Source organism: Gadus macrocephalus, chromosome 8, assembly GCF_031168955.1.
Source record: "Gadus macrocephalus chromosome 8, ASM3116895v1".
NCBI lineage: Eukaryota > Metazoa > Chordata > Actinopteri > Gadiformes > Gadidae > Gadus > Gadus macrocephalus.
Window position 1 is genome coordinate 21,381,392 of NC_082389.1, and position 25,581 is coordinate 21,406,972.

At 43.7% G+C, this 25,581-nt stretch overlaps 1 protein-coding gene across 1 annotated transcript; it reads left to right on the forward strand.

The window, feature by feature from the left end:
* Positions 1-19,979: 19,979 nt before the first annotated feature.
* Positions 19,980-24,971, forward strand: LOC132463606 (coiled-coil domain-containing protein 106-like). Its single transcript, XM_060059886.1, has 5 exons — positions 19,980-20,935; positions 21,038-21,167; positions 23,670-23,810; positions 24,234-24,428; positions 24,655-24,971. The coding sequence occupies exons 1-5, from the start codon at positions 20,933-20,935 to the stop codon at positions 24,951-24,953; spliced, it is 768 nt and encodes a 255-aa protein (XP_059915869.1). The 5' UTR covers positions 19,980-20,932; the 3' UTR covers positions 24,954-24,971.
* The last annotated feature ends 610 nt before the right edge of the window (positions 24,972-25,581 follow it).

Below are 25,581 nucleotides of genomic sequence, written 5' to 3' on the forward strand. Positions count from 1 at the left end.
GAGCCAGTGGCGTGTGCAGCCCCCAGAAGAGGGCAGGGGTAGAAAGAGACGTAGGCCTGAGATGTCCTCTTTTGAGCAGGGCATGCTTGCGTTAATGAAGCCACTGGCTACACTTGCCTCGCAGCCGCAGCCGCAGCCACAGCCCCCCTCCGAGGACGAGATTTTTTTTAGGTCACTCCTCCCCGCTATGAGAAGGCTCTCCAGTCCCAGTAGAGCCATGGTGCGGTACGAGGTATACCAAATTGTTTCCAGGGCGGATATGGCGGCGCTACAGGTTAGGGAGGTTCGGGAGAATGACAGTGAGTGAGTGAGTGACTGACTGACTGCGTGAGGTTATATTTGTTATGGTGATTCTGTCGTTTTGTTGTTCTGTGTGTTCTTAATAAAAAAAATAATACTTTGTGCTGTGTTCCTTTTATAATTAATTTATAATACATTATAATTTGGAACTAGAATTATGTTATATTAATATTAATTATTCAGTACACTTGCAGAAGAAAGACAATAGGGTTTCTTGAAAGCTGGCTCGGGTCATCTGTGAAAAAACAAAACCAAATCATTATCAATCATTATTACATTTACTTTTAAAACTTAACCTTCAGCAAATGTACAATATATACGCAGCTATAGGAAGGTGCAGGTGTAGTTGGAATATGCTTATTTTCTGAAGATATGGGTAGCTCTTAAAAAGCTGTTTGGTTGAAGAGCCTTTGTGTTGCTAGGCTCTTGGCACTGCACCCTCCTCATTGAAGAACGCACAGTAGGCCTCCCGCATCTGGATGGTCAGTCTGGTGGCGTTGTTGGAGCCCATCCTGGGTGCATCACACAGGGCTTCAGGATCAGTTTATGGCTCGATGTTCGGTTCCACCCCGCGTCTTCCCCCCTGCAGCTTCTTCCTCTCGAGAAAGTTGGGCAGCACACAGGTGGCCCTCACACACACCTCAGCTACCTCAGGACTGGTACCAATCACGCGCCGGTACATGCGCCACCTAGATGCCAAGATCCCGAAGGCACATTCCACTACCAGACGAGCCCGGCTGAGGCGGTAGTTAAACACGCTTCTCCAGAGTGTGATGTTGTCCAGGGAATGGCCGCAGCAGGTGGGTCATGAGTGGGACCGCCTCATCCCCCACAAACACGTGAGGAAGTGGCCCCCGCTGCTCTGCTCCGGAGATGACACGGGCGGGAGGGAGGTCAAGGGTGCCATCACGAAGAGCTTCCCCAAACGCAGAGTTACGGAGGGAGCCGCTGTCACTCGTCCTGCCGTAGCCTCCAACATCCACAACCCGGAACAGGTAGTCGGCGTCCACTACGAGCGAGGAGGACCAGGGAGAAGGTACCCTTGTAGTTGTGATACAAGGTGCCAGAGTTACCTGGAGCTTGTATCACTACATGCTTCCCATCAATTGCTCCGATGCAGTTGGGGAAGTTCCAGCGCCACTCAAACTGCTCGGCCATGGTGCTCCAGTCCGCCCTCGTGGGAACAGACATCTCCTCCTCCACCAAAGCAGTCCAGATGGCACTGGCTACCTCCCGCACTATCCTACACACTGACGAAGTGCCCACACGATAGCTGAAGCCAATCGTATGAAAGGAATCACCAGTGGCCAGATACCTAACAAAGAAAGCAGTAAAGAATGTACTTATTTTTTATTTATTTTTTATCCACCACCCCCATTCTAGTTGTCCCCCACAACTAGAATGGGGGACAACTCCATTCTAGTTGTCCCCCTCTTCGGAGGACAACTTTATTTTTATTCAACAAAATTTGATTTACAAAAGTAAGAAATAGGAGAGAATAATAATAATGATAATAATGAAAAAGAAAATAAAAAGGAGATTGAAGTGGCTCCGAACCCATATACCCAAGTGCGCAAGACACACACACACAAAAAAAGTAAAATAACAGACACAAAGAAAGAAAAACTCAGAAACAAGCTTTAACATACATACTGACAGACAGACACAGGGACGCACAGTCAGACAGGCAGACAGAGACAAATGGTGGAGAAATGTGGAGTGGTAGATGTGGTCTGAAAGGAGGAGTATGGTGCTATGTGTGTAGGGTAGGTATATGCAAGTGTGTAGCTATAAGGTGTTGTTTGGGGAAAGGGAACGTGTGTGTGTGGGGGGGGAACTAGAGAGAGTTAGGAGGGGAAGAGGGGGGGTGAGGGGGGGGGGCTTCGAATGTACATGGCTTACCTTAACTGTTGAATTTGTAGAAATGTTATGAGGGGATTCCAGATTTCTTTAAAGGCGGAGATATTGTTCTTTTTATATGCAGCAGTTTCTTCTGTCAGGATGAATTCTGTGATTAAGTTGGTCCAATGGTTGAAGTGGCAAGATGATTTAGATTTCCAGTTTTGAAAGACTATTTTCTTGGTGATAGCTAGAGAGACAAGGACTGGGGTTTTGTATTTTGAGGGGAAGGGGGAATCTGAGGTGTCTCCTAGAAGACAGAGTGCTGGAGACAGTGGGACTCTGCAGTCCAGGACCGAAGATAGTGTGTTTGTTACTGTGGTCCAGAGAGAGTGAACAGGTTGACAGAGCCAAGTTGCATGGAAATAGGTGTCAATGCTCCCCGAAGTGCACAGTGAGCAAGTGTCTGTGTCAGATAATCCCATTTTAAACATTTTACTCTGAGTGATGTGTGTTCTGTGGATAGTTTTATATTGTATGAGTTGTAAGTTAGTGTTGGTGGTCATAGTGAAGACGTTTCTGCAGATTTGGGTCCAGAAACAGAGTTAAGTCGCCCTCCCATTTGTTTTTCGGAAGCGTTATTGTGGGGTTAGATGAGGCGATGATTCTGTAGAGTTTTGATATACGTTTTTTGGGGTTGTTGAGTATGTCCAGTAGGGATGTGTCGGTCGCGACTGATTCGTTACAACGAACGAATCCCGAACGTGAACGACAAGAACTGGTTCCCCAAAACAAGAAGAACTGGTTCTTTGATTCTTTTTTTTTAACATAAACCAAACATATGGTCACGAAAATAAAATATACAAACGAACAGAGCTCCGTCTCCCCGCGACTTATATTGATTGAGTCTACAACGTGCTCAAAGATTCAGCCAATGAGAGGTAGCAATGGTGTTGGAATGGCACCTGGGTAAACCAATGACAAGGCGGTACCGTCGAATATGCGCGCTTTCTCTGTCTGCCTAACCCTCCATCTGTTTATTGGATAAACGCATTTCCCAATCCCAGGAGTCTTTGCTCCATTCTACATCAATTTAAGAACAAACAAAGAAATTAAACTGCAGTTCGTATTTTTTATTTATGACCATGCAAGTTCTGTAATGCCTGAACAATGAAGAATTAAATGTAAAGTAAAATAAAATTATAAATGTAAAACCATGAATGAAATATAGAAGAGTAAGCAAGTGGTATAAATATTGGTGGGACGTTCGATATACTAAATAGCAGGTATCTCCAAACGGCGGACTGCGGTCTTGACGGTCCTATCCGGACCCATGACCAATTAAAAAATTATAAAAAAATATATATATATATAATTTTTTTTTAAGATGTAATCTGACGTAACGAACGAATCAAAACGACCGAATCAAATAAACGAATCGTTATAGTAAACTGAACTGAAAGAACTAGTTCCCGGAAAAGAATCATTTTGCCCATCCCTAATGTCCAGTAACTGTTCGCTGGTTTTGGAAGGTTGTAGGGCTTTAAACTGTTGGTAGTGGAGAAATTGGTCCGTCCCAATCCCACATTTTTGGATTATTGCTTTGAATGACATAAATTCGTGATTTTCAAAAACGTGATGGAAGTGGGTAATGCCCTTTTGCTGCCATTTGGGGAGATAGATCGGTGTATTGTGCAGACGGAAGTCCGGGTTGTGCCAGATGGGTGTATGCCTGCACGGTGCTAGTGATGGTAATTAGGTAATTTTATGCAAACGCTGTGGATGGAAATGGGCACCTTTTCTATAGCCTAGCAGTATGTGCACACCAATGAGCTGTATGGAAACGCTAGTTGTGTGATCATTAAAAAGAAAAGTATCCTTACCGTAGGCAAATGGCGATTCGCTCGGCAGGGCCAATTGCAGAACGAAAACCTTGTGTCTGCCATGGTAATGAGAGGACCCACCTTGCCAAGCAACTCGTCGAAGTGGTCCGGAGGCATCCGAAAATACTGATGGAATGGGAGAGCATCCAGACGCAAATCCTGCACAAGTGCGTGATACTCCCCTCTCTGGTTGCGTGTCCGGAGAATGGGGTGAACCCACCAACGCCGATGCACTTGCTTTCCACGTCTGTGGACCAAAGCACCAGCAACTTGAACAAACACCCTCCTTGCTACAACGGGATCCATCTTGCAGTGACAACACAACAAGCAGGAAGAAGCGGGAAGAACCTGGCTTTGTTGTTGTTAGCGGGAAGCGATTTGATTGGCTGACGGATGCCTCTGCAAAGACTACTCCCCCATCCGTCAGCCACGCCTTCCCACGTCCTTTGACTTACGGTGCAGTGGGCATGAGGCGTAAGCCCGGGGCTTGAAGTAGCTCTTCGATATAGCTCTCCACGTGTGTTAGATACAATTCCCTCCCTTTTGCTTCATAGTCACCATACCGAAATACTTGAACAAATAAATTGAGTTAAAAGCGACCAAGGATTGGACTACTTTCTTCAAAAAACGCGACAAGCTATATATATTTGGTCTTTATCACAACATCACGCCGTAAATAAAGGGATTTATACGTTTCTCTTGTCTGTTCTGTTGTTAGGATATGTGCGACCTGTTTGTTGTCGCTTCTGAAATGACAGATGCTTTGGAAAACAACCGGACTTGCTCCGGTGACGGTTGTTAGCCAAGCCACCTAAACAGGTCTGACTAATCGATAACGATGGTTACGTATGTAACTACGGTTCTATGAATCCTGGATGACCGCCAGAGGCGGTGCTTTAAGCACTGGATTTATCCGTCTCGCGCATGCGCAGTTCGAGTACCTAATATCAACAAAGTCACCTGTGACCCCTGATGAGCTCCGGACAGCCTATATCTTCCGGTGACAGAGGATCTGTTCCTGCAGAATCTTCTCGCGAGTACACAAGGATTCTGAGTGACAGAGCGCTCTGGCGGTCATCCAGGATTCATAGAACCGTAGTTACATACGTAACTATCGTTCTATTTCATCCTTACTGACCGCCAGAGGCGGTGCTTTAAGCACTGGATGGCTCATACCAACAAGGTCACGAGGAACTCCAACACCTACCTCATTGAGAGGGAACAGCAGAGTCGGGCAACAGGACCACGGCCAACGGATGGGGAGTGGCAACGTTCACCCGGTAGAACCTGGAAAAGGTACATGGTGATGTCCATGATGCTGCATCACAGATGTCTTCCAGGGGCACGCCCCGCAGGGCAGCCCATGACGTTGAGACAGCCCTGGTAGAGTGGCACCTGACCCCGGATGGCAGGGGGTGACCACCTCCTTTATAGGCATGGGTGATGACGTCCACAACCCAATGAGACAATCGCTGCTTGGAGAGAGCACAGCCCCTCCTAGGACCACCATAGCAGAGGAAGAGCTGGTCCGAGCATCTAATGCCTGCGGTCGCAGCTACGTACGCTCTCAGAGCTCGCACAGGACACAGCAGTTTGAACCTGTCCTCCCCTTCCGAGGCGACAAATTGTGCCAGGCGGACAGGTCGGTTGAGGTTCGACGATGACAGAACCTTCGGGAGGAAAGCTGGATTCGGCCACAGGATAACCCCTGAGCCATCCGAGTTCCACCTCAGACATGAGTCACTCACGGACAGAGCATGAAGCTCCCCGACGCGCTTCGCTGACGCGATGGCGAGGAGAAAGGCAGTTTTAGTGGAGACCCACTTCAGCTCCACCTGAGCCAGGGGTTCAAAAGGAGGCAAGCATAAAGCATCGAGCACCAGGTGCAGATCCCATGCTGGGGCACGCTGTGCTCGTGGGGGTCGTAACCGCAACGCCCCCTTCAAAAAAATAAATAAAAAAAGGGACACCAATCTGTGGCCCCCCACTGTGTCATTGTCTACCCGAGCATGTCTCGAGGAGATGGCTGCCACGTATACCCTCAGAGTAGCTGGGGCTCGGCCGCCATCCAGGAGTGACTGGAGGAACTCCAAAATCATTGGAACTGAACAATGCACAGGGTCCTCAGCCCTGTCTGAACACCATGCCGTAAATAGCTGCCACCTATTCTCATACTGCGCCCGGGTAGAAGGCGCCCTGCCGTTCAGTATGGTATTGTAGACATCGTCTGAGCACTCCGTCAGCAGCGGGTTGGGCCCTGCAGCGGCCAGACCCATAGCTGTAGGCAACGAGGGTCGGGATGCCAGATCTTGCCCTGTAACTGTGACAGGAGGTCCTTCCTGTCGGGAAGGCGCTGTGGTGAACTGCTGCAGAGCCTGCGCAGCAGTGGAAACCATGTTCTCCCTGGCCAGAAGGGGGCTACCAACAGCAGTCTGTGACCCTGCTGGAGGACCCTCTGTAGCGTCGGAAAAATCAGAGGGATTGGTGGAAAGGCATAGAGGGGACCCTCTGGCCAATCGTGGGCGAGAGCATCCTGACCCAGAGGGCTGCTCTCCTCTGTCCAGGAGAACCACAGGGGGCAATGGGTCGACTCCTTTGTGGCAAAGAGATCCACCTCTGCCCTGCCAAAGACGTCCCAGATGTTGAGGATGACCTCCGGATGAAGCCGCCACTCCCCCGGCGGCGGCTTGCAACGGGAGAGTGAGTCTGCAGCCTGATTCTGTACCCCAGGCAAATACATTGCTCTCAAATACACGCCTGCTGGCCAGGCGTGGTGCTGCCCACAACAGGAGGTCCCGGGATGCCTGCAACAGCCGTGCAGACCTGGTGCCTCCCTGGTGGTTTATGTGAGAGACGGCCGAGACATTGTCCGACCGCACGAGCACATGCCGGCCGCCCAGGAAGGGAAGAAATGACTGCAGTGCCCTGTGCACAGCCCGCAGCTCCAGAACATTGATATGCTCTGAGCGGACCTGAACAGGCCACAGCTCCTGCTGTCCGGTTCTGCCACACAGCACCCCACCCCGAGAGGGAGGCATCTGTTGTGACGGTTTCCCGACGGGATGCAATGGAACCCATGGGCATGCCCTGGAGAAGAAACGATCTGTCCCTCCACGGAGCCAGAGCAAGTAGGCAGCAGCGTGACACCTTGAGTCCCCTGTGCCGATGCCACCTGACATCCAGATGAAAGCTGTGCAGCCACCTCTGGAGGGGGCGTAGCGACAGCAGTCCTAGAGGAACCACTGTAGCGGCAGCCGTCAGTTTCCCTAGGAGGCGCAAAAACTCCACATAGCGCAACAGCCTGCCTTCCCGAAACAGGAGAAGGAGGCGGAGGATGCCGTCCACCCGCTGTGGCGACGGACAGGCCTTCATGGCGACTGCGTCGAGAGACACACCGAGAAAGACTATGCTCTGCGATGGCACCAGGCAACTCTTCGTGAGATTCACCCGGAGACCCAGGCGGGCCACATGGGAGAGAAGAAGTGTCGTGTCCAGGGCCACCTGAGACTGGGATGGTGCACAGATGAGCCAGTCGTCCAGGATCTTCATGCCCCGTGACTGTAGGGGTGAGAGGGCTGCTGCCACACACCTGGTGAACACCCGTGGGGAAAGGGAGAGGCCAAACGGGAGCACCCTGAACTGAAAACGACGCCCCTGGAAAGCAAACCGCAGAAACTGTCTGTGGTGCGGTGCTATGGGAACGTGAAAGTAGGCATCCTTCAGGTCTACTAATGTAAACCACTCCCCCCTGGCAACAGTACGCAGAACCTCTGCGGTGCTTAGCATGTGGAACCTCAGGATCTTCAGGAACCTGTTTAGGCCCCTCAAGTCGAGGATAGGACGGAGTCCGCCGTCTTTCTTTGCTACCAGAAAATAAGTCGAGTAGAACCCCCCGGGTTGCAACAGGGGATCTACTGGCTCGATGGCACCCTTGTCCAGGAGGGCGGAAAGCTCCTGGGTGAGGGCTTGGGCTTTGGCCGGGTCGTGTATGATGGTCATCTTGACCCGGCCATAGGCTGGGGGCCGGCGTCGGAACTGAAGTTTGTACCCATGGGTCAAGGTGGAAAGCACCCACGGGTCCCTGGTGGAAGCAGCCCAATAGCTGAGTTGCTGCTGGGAAAAACACGACGACTGGCCCCTGACCCTCAGCGCCGGGTCCCCCGACCTCTAAAGGTCCTGGGGGAACGACGGGCAGCATATGGGACCTGAGGCTGCCCCGAGGGCAGCCGCTCAGGGGCCCGAAAGGCCTGTGCCTGCTGCTGAGCAGGCTGTGGACGTGGGCGCTGAGACCTAAGGTAGCCACTGGGGTGAGCCTGTGGGTGATAGCTGCGCTGTGGGGCAGCTGAAGAACCTCTAGGCCTGCTAGGAGGAGGCACACTCCTTTGAAGCACAGATAGATGCTCGCGAGTCTTCCTGGCCTGGACTCTTCGCTCAAGCGCCTCTAGAGCTGCAGAGCCAAACAGCTCCCCAGGTTCAACTGGAACACTGCGGAGGGTTCTCCTGCACGCCTCAGAAAGAGGAGACTGTGCCAACCAAACCTGGCGGCGAGCCTGGACAAGAGTGGACATCACCCGCCCCAACTCTCTGGACATCAGTGCGAACGCCTGCAAAGAAGCGTCACTGAAATCGTGGGCCGGAGCACCCACTGCAACCTCCTGCAGGGATGCTGACAGAGCGAGCATCAGGTGGGACATAGAATTGCCTATGCGTCCCATGCGTGCCGCTGCGTCATAGGCTTTGGAGAGCAAGTCATCCGTAACCCGACACTGGGGACGAGGACACCCCGCATCCGGTCTTAGAGCCTCATCAGGTGAGACAATTAGAGCGGCTATGGTTGGCTCAACTGCTGGCATGCGGTCCAAGCCAAACTTGGGTGCATCCTGCATGGCTGCCAGTGACCGACCGTCGGATGTTGCATGAGAGTGGGCTCTAGGATCCCTCCAGCATGCATGCAATTCCCTCAGATACTCCTCCGATGGAGGCACGGTAAAGCTGGCGGGGGCTGGGCCACGCCTGAAGAAAGCACTGGCCGGAGCCGGCTGCGCTTGTGGCACGTCTAGCTGCAGACTGGCCAGGGCCATACGAATGATGGCTCCCATTGAGTTTATAGTATAACTATAAATGCTGGGAGCGGGAGCGAAAACACTGCCTTCACCAGTTAACACAAAGCGGGCACAACCGAGTTGGCACCGAGGTAAAATGTACCTAAGCCGGGAGTGGGAGCGCACACACTGCCGTCACCAATAGCAACGATACACAACTTGAAAATTAAGTGATAAGCGCAATACAAACGCCGGGAGAAATTAAATGATAAGCGCAGTACAAACGCCGGGAGAGGGAGCGGGTACACTGCCTTCACCGAAACACGAAATTATAACAAAGTAAACTTATCCAGCCGAGGGAGATGCGTTCCACGCAATCCGAACCTCTCGGCGGGTCCGTTGCGGCCTTTGGAGGGTGAGCAGCTCACGGCTCCGACAATATGTCGCAAGGCCACCAGCAACGAACGATCAATGATAATAATATCCAATTAGCTTTTAGCTAGCAAGGTGATACGATACCTGCGAAGCGAGAAGATGAAAAGGAACAGATCCTCTGATGTCACCGGAAGATATAGGCTGTCCGGAGCTCATCAGGGGTCACAGGTGACTTTGTTGATATTAGGTACTCGAACTCCGCATGCGCAAGACGGATAAATCCAGTGCTTAAAGCACCGGTCAGTAAGGATGAAATAGAACAGAGATTTAGAGCTATAGTCTGACTACAGAGGCAGGTCCCTATATCTACCGGGGGGTGGCACTGACACATGACACTATGGCTAGACATTCATAAATTTTTTCACACGTGTTTTATCAAGTTGTCGTAGTAGCATAGCCTATATACCATCAGTGTTGGGCAAGTTACTTCAAAAGCGTAATGCATTATTTATTACTTGTTACTGTCATTTCAAAGTAATTAGTGACATTACAACATCACTTTCTTTGAATTGTAAGGCATTACACTACTTTTACATTACTTTCACCAAAATAACAGGAAATATGGATTTGGTGTTCTCAATAGATCTTCTTGGTTTCAATGCAGCTCATTACACAGCAGGAGGTGATGTGGTTGGCATAATGGCTGAGCTACACTGTTAAAAAAAAACCTGTAGGGACTTCCGGTGGCGCTGAACCTAATGGCTGCTTGAAAATCTCGCTCCCACCCGGTGTGATATAATCCCCTTAGAAAAACCTTACTGATAAAAACAACGTACTGATATTAACCATGGAAAGGGAGAAGCAAAAAAAGACTAAACTTAAACCAAGCTCAAAACGTGATAAAACAGCGACATCCGACGAAACATATGAAGACGAAGACGGCAATGAGGACAATGGCGGCGCTGATAAAGAAGTAGCTAACCCGAACATGCAGGCTATCTACAACGAGATTCGGGCACTCAGGTCAGACCTAAAAAGTGAAATGAGTGAATTCCGACGCTCTTTTCGCAACGACATGAAGAAGGAACTGAACGAGTTTAAAGGAGAAATCAACCAGAAACTTGAAGAAGCTACTAGCGAGCTAAATGCTACTGTAGTTAGAGTTGCGGAGGCAGAACAACGTATATCTGATATCGAAGACAGGGATGAAGCTGCGAGGGAGGCTCTCATCCAGGCATTAGAGACCCAAGACACTTTGCAGGCTAAATTAACCGAATTAGAAGCACGCTCACACCGAAACAACCTCCGTATACACGGAATACCGGAAGAGTCTGAGGGGCCTGATCTGTCGGCGTTTGTGACCAAGCTAATAAAATCAGAAGTCGGCATGCCGGTAGCGGACATGGACCTCGGCATACAGCGCTGCCACCGGGCACTGGCTCCAAAACCTCCCCAAGGCGCTCCGCCAAGATCACTGGTGATTTGCTTCCTCGAGTTCAGAGTGAAAGAGCAGGTGCTGCACACAGCATGGAAGAAAAAAGTCGTTCGATATGAGGGGAAAAGGATCTATTTCGACCAAGATTACCCTCCCGAGATCTTGAAAAAGAGAAAGGCATATGCGGGAATGCTGAGAGAGCTCAAAGCCAAGGGTATCCGCTTCCAGACGCCACATCCAGCTAAATTGAAGGTGTTTTTTGACAGCGGCACCCGGATCTACGAGAGCGCGGCGGAGGCTGCAAAGGACCTGAAGAAGAGAGGAATCACTCTGGAAAATGTGACAGAGCCAGACCCGACCGTGGAGAAACAACGGAGATTATCAACGTGGGAGAAAGCGGGTGCAAATCGATCCGGACGGGCGGTGGATCGCGGACGGGTCAGGGAGAAACTACGGAGCTTCAGCGCGCCTCTCCGGGAACATCTGACGCTGCAGAGTGAAGCGTCTGTGGGTGAGCTACTAAGACACTGACTATCGTTTCTCACAGAGCTGGACAGGTTTGAACTTTTTACCGGTTTTTGGGAGCTGTTTTAAATGTTACCGGTGCAGAGTACCATCTCTGACACAGAGAGGCCCTCGATGGACGCGAGGATTTCCTCTCACTTTGAAGCTTTATTTGAACTTCGGACTTGGAAGTCTTTGGTTTCTGTTTTTCTTGTTCATTGTTCACTGTCCGTTGTTCTTGTTATCATGGGTAATGTCACACAAGTTTACACAGTTTGGAAAAAGATATGCATCGTCAGGAGTATAAAGTAGTCACACTCAACGTCAATGGGCTGCATAATCCGATAAAAAGGAGTAAAATTATTGCAAAAATGAAGCGAGAAAAGCAGCAGATAATATATTGGCAGGAGACACATCTCTCTTCTTCTGAACATGAAAAATTAAAAAAGCTAGGGTTTCAAAATACCTATTATTCATTTCATAAATCAGGCCGGAGGAGAGGTGTGGCCATACTGATCCCCAATACAGTAAATTTTGAGTTTATTTCTCAGGTGAAAGACAATGAAGGGAGATTTGTCTTAGTAAAAGGCAAATTAGATAATGAAGCAGTAACTTTATTTAATGTGTATGCTCCCCCAGGGAGTAACAAATCTTTTTTTAAGAAAATATTCGAATTGATGGTAAAGGAAACACAGGGAACCCTGATTCTTGGTGGTGACTTTAACATCCAACTTCAACCAAAATTAGATACATCTAACCAACGCCAAAAGAAAAGCCCAAATGCCATCTTGGTTCAGCGAATGCTTACACAACTGGGCCTGATTGATGTGTGGAGAGAGTCCCATCCCATAGAAAAACAATTTACATATTACTCCCCTTGTCACTCTGTTTACTCGCGGATTGATTACTTATTTATGTATAAATCAGACTGGCATAGGGTCAGAGATTGTGAGATAGGGATTAGAGACGTATCTGATCATTCAGGCGTATATTTAACCTTATATTTAAACAGCCAACGGAAAAATACACTTTGGAGGCTTAACACAAGCATTTTAAATGACAAAGCAGTACAGAAACAGATCCAGCAGGAATTTGAAACATACCTACAGTATAATGATAATGGAGAAGTGTCTCCTAATACTTTGTGGGATGCAGCAAAGGCTGTAATTCGAGGTAAAATAATTGCCCTTACGGCCTCACGGAAAAAAGAAAAACAGAAAAGACTTAACGAATTACAAGAGGAACTTAAGTCACTAGAGATTAGACATACAGAACAAAAAGATCCTCAAATATTAATTAAAATAAATAAAATCAAACAAGATATAAATGGTATATATGATGAGGAAATTGAAAAACAACTTAAATTTACCAAACAAAAGTACTATGAGACAGGATCGAGGGCTATGAAACTCCTTTCTTGGAGGATACGAAAACAACAGGAAAAGAATACAATATATAAAATTAGGAACCCTATGACAAAAAATATGAGCGGTAATCTAGAAGACATCCAACGCTCTTTTGAACTATATTATAAGGACTTGTATACTCAACCAACCAGAGCCGATACCACAATAATAGAGACGTTTCTAAGTTCGCTGGACCTACCATCCATAGGAGACAAACAGAATAAAGAAATTATGGCTGAGATAAAGCTAGAAGAACTGAATAAAGCCATCTCAAGATTGAAAGCTAATAAAGCTCCTGGTGCAGATGGATATTCGTCTGAATGGTACAAAACATTTAGAACACAAATAACACCTATGCTGCTTAACTGCTTTAACCACACCTTGAGAACAGGAGAAGCCCCGCAGTCATGGAAGGAAGCAGTCATTTCTGTCATCCCAAAAGAAGGTAAAGATAAAAAGGAATGCAGCTCATATAGACCAATATCAGTACTCAATGTAGACTATAAACTATTTGCCTCAGTCCTATCTAAAAGGCTGGAAGCTATTATCCCGGAGCTAATAGATTTGGACCAAACAGGCTTTGTACTAAATAGACAGACACAGGATAATTTAAGGAGAACATTACAAGTGATGAGTCATGTTACTTCGACCAAAATTGGTGCAATGTTGGTTAGTCTAGATGCCGAAAAGGCTTTCGACTCAGTAGGTTGGGAATATTTGTATAGGGTACTTGCAAGATTTGGCTTTAAGGACTGCTTCATTACATGTATTAAATCGTTATACTCCTCTCCAACAGCCAGGATTAGGATAAATGGACACCTGTCACAAACTATTCGCCTAGAAAGAGGGACACGCCAGGGATGTCCCCTGAGTCCGACCTTGTTTGCCTTATTTATTGAACATTTGGCCCAAGCAATTAGAGAGGACCCTGAGATAAAGGGGATAACTATTAGAGGAGAGGAACATAAAATTTGTATGTTTGCGGATGATGTCCTGCTCTTTATCACAACCCCTGACTCGAGCATCCCCAGATTGATGTGACTAATAAAGACTTACAGCTCATACTCTGGATACAAGCTAAATATTCAAAAAACTCAAACCCTTACATTTAATTATACTCCCCGTCCAGATATAAAAAAGAAGTACAACTTTAAATGGGACTCTTCCACAATAAAATATCTAGGAATAAATCTACCAAAAGATATGTCGAAGCTTTCTGAAATTAATTATGGCCCCATCAACAAAGCGGTAAAATCAGACATCTCTAGATGGACGATGCTCCCGCTGGATATGAGCAATAGAATAGAAATAATCAAAATGAATGTGTTGCCACGATTTCTTTATCTCTTCCAGTCCTTACCCCTGGAGATACCACCCAAACAATTTCATGAATGGGACGGGTGGATTTCAAGGTTTATTTGGAACGGTAAAAGACCGAGGGTACAGTTCAAGACACTGCAGTTGAAGAAGGAGAGGGGAGGGAGAGCTCTACCATGCTTACAGGCCTATTATCATGCTGCACAATTGAAACACTTAGTATACTGGTGTACACCAAATTATGAATCTAAATGGAAGTCTTTGGAAATTACACAGACAGATATTCCAATACAATCAATATTAGGAAACAAAAGCCAAGCAGAAAAGAATTATGACAGCTTGAATCAATGGACCCTATTCACGGTTAAACTGTGGTTTAAGGTGTTGAGGAAATTGCAGCTAGAGAAACAGGCCAGGGTCCAGAATTTGAACCTGCGAGACTGGACGGGAGCTTTAAACAGTGGATTAGGAGAGGCATCACATCCTTTTGTTCACTCACTTCTAACGGTAAATTTCAGAGTTATAAGGCAATTTCTGACTCATTTGGATTGGAAAAATGCAATTTTTTTTAGATACCTACAAGCTAGAGACTACTTTAATAAAATATCACAAATCAAAACGGGGAAAGAATATAACCTGATCTCTATATTCCATGAAGCATATGAAAAAAACAACATTAAAAAACTGATCTCACGAATATATGAAAGTATACAAACCTCCAAAAATCACTCTACGTTATACATCAAACAAAAATGGGAAAAGGAGTCTGGTACAGAAATATCAGATGAGTCTTGGATGGAGATATGTGAGACACAAGCAACCACTGCAAACTCAAGATCATTAAGAGAGTTTGGTTGGAAGAATGTTGTGAGGTTTTTTATCACTCCTAAAATAACGGCTTTGCAATCAGGCTCTCAGAGTCCGGGGCTTTGTTGGAGACAATGTGGAGCCATCATGGCCAACCATTTTCATGTCTTTTGGGCTTGTCAAAGAATTCAACCATATTGGAGGGAAGTAACTAATGAAATATGTAAGATGATGGGAATTAAATGAGACTACTCTTTTACTACTTTGTATCTAGGTAAAATACCAGAATTTATCCCGGTAACACTTTAGTTTGATAGTCCACTGTTGACACTCAACAAGCCATCAGTAGATATTCAGTTGCATGTCAACTGTGAATGAGTTGACATTCAACCGAACTATCTCAACTGATAAGCAACATGTATTCAACTAACTGTAAGGTAACTATAAGTTGCACTATTAGTAGATGGTTAGTTGATATTTGACAGAGCTTGTTCAACAGATAAGAAACATGGATTCAACTAACTGTCTGTTAACTATAAGTTGCGCTATTAGTAGATGTTGTTTTGTACACGTAGCATGCATTCAACTAACTGTCAGTTAACTATTAGTTGCATTATTAGTAGATGGTTAGTTGATAATCAACAAAGCTTTCAACAGATAAGAAACAAGCATTCAACTAACTAAGTTAACTACACGTTGCACTATTAGCTGATGTTTAGTTGATATTCAACAGTGAGTTAGTTGATACTCTACAGAGCTTATCAACAAATATGTAACATGCATTCAACTAAGTGTTAGTTAACTATAGTATATTTTTATTTCGTTCATTTATTTTTACAAAAACAGTCTGCAACAGACATTGTGCTTTTTACTACATGTTCTTTACAAATATTCAACTATCAGTTGAGTGTCAACTTCTAGTAAGTTGACTATCAACTGCTGTTATTAACCAATTCTCAACTTACGTTTCATATGGATCAACTTTCCTCCACTCACAAGGAACTCATCTAATGAATGAACATTCAACCCTCTGTTGATCATATATGTTCATTGTAAAATAAAGATGAGAATATTTTATCAATCAATAGGCACCCTGTGTAGGTGACAATCTGTTCATTGTCATATGACTGTCGACAAACTATCAGTCAATATTCAACTAAGTATTAGTAGAGAGGTCTTAGGACTGTCAAATTAAAGTGAAAACAGTTTAGTGTCTACGCACTATTAACAGAGCAAAACAGAGAAAATAGTTGACTATCAGTTGATTCTCAACAAACTATCAGTCGATATTCAATTAAGCATTAGTAGACAGGTCTTAGGACTGTCAAATTAAAGTGAAAACAGTTTAGTGTGTGCAAACTATTAACAGAGCAAAACAGAGAAAATAGTTGATTCTCAACAAACTATCAGTCGATATTCAACCAAGTATTAGTAGAGAGGTCTTAGGACTGTCAAATTAAAGTGAAAACAGATGAGAACAGTAGACAAACTACAAACTAGTAACTGTACAAAATAGAGACAAGTTTTGCTCAACTGATCAGTAACACTGGATGACCGCAAAGTGAAATAAACAACTTTATTATTAAAAAAAAAACCTAAACTTTAACAGAACTCTTTTTACAAAGGAAGAGTTTGAAGAGTCAAAAGAACCAAGAATACTATAAACCGTTTGAACATATACAACAAAAACTTTTCTTTTAAAAATAAATTAAAACACTCCCCTTTCTCCTCTGTCCATTTCAGCTTATTTTGATCAATGCCAAGCTCTGCTTCCTATGTCTGATAGGAGTGCCTTATGTCCTTGACAAGCCTGCCAAGGACACCTTCTGAATTTTTCCTCGCTAACCAGTAGGTCCACTCAATAAAGCAGAGCTGCTCTTTCAAGGCCTTCTCCGACCGATTCCCCCGCATTCTCCAAATTTCTTTTTTATAGGTCTGCCACGCTCTCTCGAGGTTCTGAGTATGGAGTCCTGTCTGAGGGTCAACATAATGTTGGCTGTGGTTCACCCTGACATGCCTGTAGCCCTCTGTAACGAGACCGGCATACGCTCTCCACTCATCACTTACGACGAGACTGTGACGCTTCACATGCTTTTTGATGATAGGAACAAGGGTCTCCTTATTTCGTCTCTGCACGAGGCGAAGAATAGGACGCCTGTCAGACCGTTTGATTTGGAGCATTCCAAAGACCCATGTCCTTTTTCTCCTCCAGCTGTTCCCGAAGCGCCCTCTTCCGTACTGCCAAAACACAATATAAATGTTATAAAATAAATAATACCCTACAGTCAAACGACTTTTTAAAACTTCGCAGTTTTTTAGACATCATTGAGAGTGTTGCAGTGCTTTTAGTGATGCCATCCTGAAACATGTCTACCTGCCGTAGCTGCAAACCCTGTGCAAATCTACAAAGAAAACAAAGATTTAATCAGAACTGTTTACATAAACAAAGAAAATATGTGCTTGTTTGATCAATCCGTAAGTCTACTTTTGTCACAAAGCTTTTTCTACTGAAAAACTACTGTTGCAACTTGCAACTATAGTTTCAGCTTAAATTGTACAAACATTTCACACTCTGAACCTAGAGCTGTAATCTGTGAAATACTGGAGTTGGAGAAAACCTAAAATAATTACCTGTGAATGTACTTCATCCATGTGAAGAGACTACAGTGTGAGTTTGAGAAAAGAGACTTGGTCCTTACACTTCTCCTCAAACGTCCACATCTTTTACGACGGCAATGAAATTTAAATGATGTCTATAAGTTTGACATATACATACATACATTGTCTACCAACTGCTCAGCCTAAAACATTGTGGCAATGTAAATAACCCTTATTGATGATCATGTCATAAATTATAACTTGATCAAATAGATATCTTAAAACTTAAACTAGCTTGATACTACATATCAAGCTACATGCTTCCGGCTATTCGCTGTGTACAAGCTTATTCATCATTTCAATCATGCATTACAAAGGGGTAGGATTAAGTGTATAGTTCTTCCTACTTGTTTCAGGCATATCAATTAAATATATCTAATTTTTTATTTTTTTTTATTTTTGTGAATTGATTTGAACATAATTTTTGTCTATTGTATTTTCATGCTTTTCATTTTTTTTTTATATGTCTGAAATAATAACATTGAATCAATCAAACCATTCATTAGCATTTGATTCATTACTTACATATATTACATTCAAATGGGAATTGTTAATAAGGGCTACCATACAAATATTTCAATATTAGCATTTGTTTTTTTGGGGCGGTGTCACGTTAAAATTGTACCGGGGGCGAAAATTGTACCGGCCAACGTCATCACAACAGATTACGTAAGGGGTTGTCAGTTGCCAGGCAGGTTTCAATTGCGCTCATGGTGCCGAAGACGAAATAATATAATACAGATAACGGATCGCGCTAGATAACACTTGTTTTTACTTTATATTTGTATTGCATTTAATTGTTTAATCGAATTTAGCTAGTAAACTGAGTGTTTAATGTGTTCATAGTCTAGCTAGCTTGTGTTAATTTAATTTCCTTAATTTAATTTAGAGAATAGATTATAGGTAATAGATAGATAATAGATAGATAGATAGGTAGATAGGTGAGCAGGCATTTACTAACTGTTTTTTATTATTATTATTCACGTTATCCCCATAACATTTAGCTTTTACTGTGTAGGGAAATAGATAAATACAATGCAATACAATACAAATATAAAGTTAGGAACACTAATAAATGTAATTTGTAAAATAAGTGTTATCTGTCTTGTCGCGCTCAATGAACGAGTTCGCGAATGTTCAAGAACCTTCCACGCAGGGACGTGCACAGGAATTTTGAGGGGCAGTTGCTCTGACCTGAAAAAAGGGCACACCCCCCCCCAAAAAAAAATAAAAACTGACTATATGAAGGACTGAGAATAAAAGGGTCTTTATTAATATATTAATACAAATAAGTAAAACACTGAAATAACTACTACTAACGATAATGCAGAAAAACATGACTTGAAGAAGAACATAACATGAACACAAACATAATTAAACAACATCCTATCAAGTCACTGATAAGTTTCTCCAAATTGACATATTAAAAATGCAAAGCTTCAAAAGAGAAGCCTTCAGAACCTCTTCTTTGTCGATTGGTATGTCCTTCTCTATGGACAGCAGGAGGAGGTCAGACAGCAGCTCTTGACCACACTGATTTCGGAGCACATCACTACCCTGTAGTGATGTGCTCCTCTTTGCTGCCTCCTTTAGTTGTCTCTCTCTCTCCTGAATCCTCCTCTTTTCACTGGGCATTTCGGCTTCACTTAACAATAACAAACAATACCCAAAATAGTGATAAGATTTAGGCATGAACCATTTTGAATGAAAGAATTCATGTGATGCATTACTTCCATCTTTTATTCTTCTTGTTAAAACGAAATGTTAGAAACTAACTATAAGCAGACATGTAGCTGAGTTTGCCTACCAAAAAATGTGTAGACGGGCTGCTTGTCTGCAAGCTAGCTAGCTGTCTGATTATTTAGGCTAAACGTTACGTGGCAAACTGAGCCTGGATTTATGAAGATTGTAATTAATTTCATAAAACGTGATGATGATTGTTTGTTTGTTATGCATCTCAAATTCAACTTTTCCGACAACATCAAGGCAGTCGTCTCACAGGTGCCGGTGTTCCGGTCGCGTGCAGCGCTGCAGCTACGTAAAGCAGCTTTCACACGCCGCGACTCGCCGCCTCCATTCATTTCAATGAGGGAAGAGCGGCAGAGGGGAGGCGGCAAAAGCGGCTGTTGCCGCGCGGCAGAGTTTGCCCTCCCCCTACTGACTTTCACTCTCAGTGCCCGAACGGAATTGAATGAGGCTACGCTTACTTTATGAAATGTTTCGAGTGGCGATATTTTTTATCTAGGCCTACATGAAATTCTGCATCCATTAAATGATAATAAAAAAAAAAAGGAAGGGCAACCTGAGTCGAGGAGGGCATATGGGCAGTTGCCCAAGCAACCTGAGCAACCCCCCTGTGCACGTCCCTGCTTCCACGTCATTCGACGGGATCCCCCGTTGCGATCGTCTGTTGCCAGGCAGGTTTGGAATGGATTACTATGGATGACGTAGGCCGGTACAATTTTCGCCCCCGTTACAATTTTTAACGTGACAGCACCAAATGCTATGGCCCCAAAATCTGTGTATCTTCCGTTCAATCCATATCCGTTTGGAAATCAAAACACGAAAAACGAAAAGTGACTTTTTAAAAAATCATCCTCGTTGGGATAGCTTGACCAGAAATTCATCACATGTATTTCTCTTTTAAAACATGTATACCGGTGTAATAGTCTCTGTATGAGCTTTTACCAATAATAAAGTCGAGAGAACAGTTTGGGAAAGCTGAGCGGTAGGGCAACCGCCTCCCCTCTGCCACGTTCCCTCTTTGAAATGAAGGGAGGCGACGAGCTGCTGCGCGGTGGAGGCGCGGAAACTCGCAATAATATCATATTCCAACCTAAATTGTTGTGCCGATTGCCAAACAACTGATGGGCCCATGAGTTAACAATAATTAATAACATTAGCACACTTACCAGATGTGGAGGTCTGTGGACTGTCTGTAGTAGACCATCTTCATTTTGTGTCTGCACTTTTTGCATTTCACTTTTCTTTGCAGCAACCTTTTCTTTTGCAACCATGTTATCAACTTGAATGATGGTTTTTTTTACTCCTTGACATTCACTTTTCTCAAAAGTGTTCCCACAAGCGAAGCCATAGCACCGGTGGGCAGAGGAAATAACTGATGTTACTGGCACTGATTTGAAAATCTGGCGCACTTTTCTGTTATTAGTTCAATATGTGGAGGTACGCTTGATTTTTACATCTAAACACCTCCCACCGCAAAGGTTGGGCTGATTCCCTGGTTGATGCCTGACTCAATCATAATAATCAAGCGCTTCTACCGTCCGATTGGCTAAGCCGCACCGCCAACTCTGTGCCGTTGAAAGAAGCTATTAGTCCGCGCAAAATAAATTGGATCTTGTCGCTATGGTAAGTATCAACCCTCTCTCAACAGTTATTGTTTTATTTCGAAAGCAGGCGCCATTACTTGTATGTGTGAACCACTTATGTTAGGCCTATCTCTTGTTTCAGTACCAGCATATGATTTTCCATCAGTTAAGTTCGGCGTCGCCTGGAAATATGATGGAAAGGCCTGAGCGCTCTACCCGGGCAAAAGGACAGCGGGGGAATGAAGGAGAAAGCTCCAATATGCCTACTGCTGGTAAGTTGGGTTGACACATTTGTAAAGTTATTGTAATACTCAAACTGTTTCTAGATGTCTCGTCCGCGCTGCTGGCCAATGGAGTTGAACGTCACCACTTACCACAATAAGCTGCTCACCCGTAACATTGTGTTGGTAGTGGTACATGTACTTTTTAAATAACCATAACTTGCTCAACTTTCAACAGATTTTCAAACGGCTTGGTTTATTATAAACGTCAGAGATGTAGGTATGACATTACATACTTACGAATAATTGTTAGGTTCTAAGAAAAATAGAATAATGTTCTAAAATAGGCACAAGATTTCCCTTTACAAATATACATCAAGAAAGGCTGCATGTTGAAATCCCCACCCTGTACAGAGATTTATTCATGCAATTATTACCATGTGTTTTCATATGAAATTATCATTAAACAGAACAGATAGGTGCAATAAATATACACATGCACAAGGTATTCATGTTATTTATGTTAAATCAATACATGGGTTACTAAAACTCAGCAATCTATTGTGTTGGTAACTTCACTCAAATCTATCTACAGTCTAGTATGCGTTTAGACAAATACGATAAAATATGAATATAATATGTGCAACCTTTGTGGTTGTTCAAGACACTGAAGGCATGATGCCGACATAGGTTTGCAGAGAAATGTATACAATATGCACACTGAAGGCTGTTGAAACCCCAGTGTCCATCCTCACGGGAAGGTGTGTGTGTGTGTGTGTGTGTGTGTGTGTGTGTGTGTGTGAGCCTGAATGAATTTTTAGGTTCTCCAACAGAAACACAACAGCATACTTTTCAAAATTTGTACAGGCTTCTCCACTTATAATAGGGGTGTGAATCTTTGGCTTCAGACGATTCGATTTGATTAACGATTCAGTAGGCGATTCGATTCAAGGACAATTATTATATTTTGGAACGATTCGATTCGATTCTGTAAACCACGATTCGATTCAGTAACTTTTAACCAAAATTCTATATCTGTGAAATAAACATGCAATAATGTGACACCCCTTGTCAATTTTACCACTATTCTTTGCGAAGCCAAAATGCTTCCACACTTTTGGATTTCAAGTTTGCTGGTGCATTAACAATCTCGCTGCCGCTCTCTGCCATGTTTGAAATGCACCATTAGAGGGTGAGGGAGAAAAAAAACTTGTGGGACTTCCTTGCAAGCTGACTAGCTGATGACAGAGTTACGGATTACCGAGCTGCACTTCACAAAATAAACGTGTAAACTAAGTCTTAAAACATTAATCATGATCGATTCATACGTTTTAAAGCATTTATATCGATTATTGGTGAAGCCAAAGCGATTCATTCTATTTATTTATTTTAGCAGATCGATTTAGTTGAATCGGTAGGACTGACAATCGATTCATCGATTTATCGCATGAATCGTTACACCCCTAACTTATAAGGCGTTTTGTGGCTCTGGACAAAAATATAAAGGTTGCCTACCCCTGGGTGTAGTTTCAATGTTGACAAATGTTTATTCATTCAAGTGTATGAGTGACAGAGAAAGTGAGGTAGCCAGTGGTTTTCAAACTTTTTAACAATGAGTACTCCCTCAGAAAATATTTGGCTCTTCAAGTACTGTACCACCATTGTGACTAACATTGACCCACAGTCACATGGCTTGTGAAGGGCAAAGTGTTGTAGCCTTACTGTTACTGTTCATCACTTTACTTCACGCTGCTACAGTTGCAGCTTGAAGTCGTGCTGGTATTAAAAAATATTGTGAAGGTATTAAAAAAGGTCACTCAAGAATCTTTGTATAAACCCTCCCAATGACACTGATCTAATACCACTAATATGTAACGTAACGTCTGACTGGTAAGAGTCGTCCCTCCAGAGGTGCCTGTTGCGCCAGCGGTGCACCCTATTAGTGTGGCGAAGATTTGGAGAATTTGTGCGATGTGATTATGGTGACCAATATTGCGATTTACCGTGCTATATATAAAAAGGAATTATGATTGTACTGGCTTGGTTTTCAAGGAAAATGTGAGAATTGATAGTTTTAAAACCTGTATATCTCACTTTAAAACATACACATATAAATAATCAAAATATGAATGTATAAAAGCTTGTACTATAGGCTAAGGCCTTTAATGTGTGAAAGCCTTTAAAAATGTGTGAAAGTGATTCCACAGTGATAATGCCCTTTTGTCCTGTCTCTAAATGTCTTTATTTATAACATGCACTTCATTTGCTGTTTAACAATGCTAAATGTATTGTTTATAACCAACATTTTCTTGTGTGATTTTGGACACCAATAACATTAATATAGCCATCTGGTGCATTAATTTTGATGCATCAACTTCTGTCAGTAACCATCATTTTCCGTTGTGTGTCCTGATAATTCACCTATGACAAAGGATAGTAGTATGCCAAAACTGGGTAATACATGTATAGTTCATACCATTGTACAAAAGTTAACATGTTAAATTTTCCTACAAGGTTTGACTTGTTTATTCTATTTTTTATCCTATTTTGCAGTTAGTAATATCGAAAATATTCAACCACATAAAGTGCAATGGAAGAAAAGGTCGGAAGAGCTGCAGTCCCGAATCAATGAGCTGGAGGAGGAGAATGCTTTGCTCAAGCAGCAGCTTGAGCAAAGGCCTTCAGCAAATCAAGGTTAGTAAAGCTGGAGTAAAGTTTTACTTAAGGACTTTCAAGAATGAATGTGGCTTCACTAGAATTTTACAACAATATACCACAACAATATTGGGGTTCACCCATCGTATGAGGGTCACTCTATGTCACAACGTCTGATAGACATATGAGCATATGAGCTCACATCGTGTAGCGACAGTACCTTTAGACTTTGTCTCACTCCGTTTTTCAAGGAAATCATGTCATTCAGATCTTCCTGAGTGGAAGCTAGCTTAACCCCACCTCCTTTACAGCCACCCCCTTCCCGACTATCAGCCGTCAGAACCTTGATCAGAACGTATTTTTCGAAATTGTGCAGTGGGAGAAGTTATGCTGAGACAGGGGGTAAAGTTGTACTTTAAGGTTGTTTTAAGTTGTATTTTTCTGCTTTTTGTCATTTCTCAGGTGAGAAAATGGACAACACTGCCACCGACCCAGAGTCAGACACTGACTCGAGTTCCAACTCCAGCACTGACTCCACCGATTCCAGGAGCAGTGATACAAGCTCTTCCTCCTCTGATGGCCGCAAGAAAAAGAGGAAGCACAAAAAGAAAAACAAAAAGAAGAGCAAAAAGGCTTCAAAGAACAAAGGACTTCGAGGTAAAGTAAACTATAGAGTTGTGCTGTATTTCTTTAGGTTTGGACATTACATATAGTGGATACAGCTTAGGGCAGAATTATTAGCACCCCTATGAAAATTTCATTTTTCTAAAAGTACATACTAACCCTTACCCTGCAACTAAGACTAATCACAACAATCTTTGGGGAGAAGTAAACTGTATTTATATTAGTGTTTTATTGTTGTTAATTTATTTTCCATTTTCAGTGACAACAATATCGGATGTTGTTAAAAGGTACCGCCGGGTCCTTAAACTAATTCAAAAAGGACGCAAGATGTCGAGGGCATTCCTGAAGGCACGTGTTTCTAGAAACGCAGTTAAAGACACCGCAGCAATCGCGGAGCTCTACATTGCAGAGAGGAGTGTCCTGGATGGAATCAAAGGCGAACAGAGGCTCCTTCATTTAGCAAAGCTCTGCCAGTCCAAAATTGTTGTAGAACTTGCCCTTAAAATTGAAGAGCTGAAGAGGAAAAAAAAACTCATACCATTCTCCAAAAAGGGTTAAAGGGACAGGGGTGAAAGGAGAGAGCAAAAAAGCACATGCAGACGCATTCTTAAGTTGGCTGTTTTTAGCCGATTCTACCAAAACGCTATATGCTTGGAACGATGTCTCGTGGTAAAAACAAAATCGCTATTTTAAGCAGTTTAAAAGGCTAGAAGTAGCCCGACACTTCTTTGGTAGTATTGTAAGGGTCTTAAAATATAAAACGAGGCATTGATAACTTTGTAAGTGTACAGATTGTTTATTACAAATTACATTTTATACACACAATGCCATCAGTTGTTCACCTGTCGACGCCATTTTGTATTTAAGACTCGATATAAGTACATTGACAAATACAGAGATTGTGACCTCCGGGAAGAACACGCAAGCTAAGCTCTGTGTTCGCCATTCTACTTATCAAGTCTTAAATACAAGATGGTGTCGATGGGTGAACTTCTGATGGTATTGTGTGCATAAAATATCATTTTTAATAAACATTCTGTACACTTACAAAGTTATCAATGCCTCGTTTTATATTTTAAGACCCTTATTATACTACCAAAGAAGTGTCGGGCTACTTCTATCCTTTTAAGTGGTTTAAAATAGCAATTTCGTTTTTACCACGAGACATGCCCCCATCGTTCCAAGT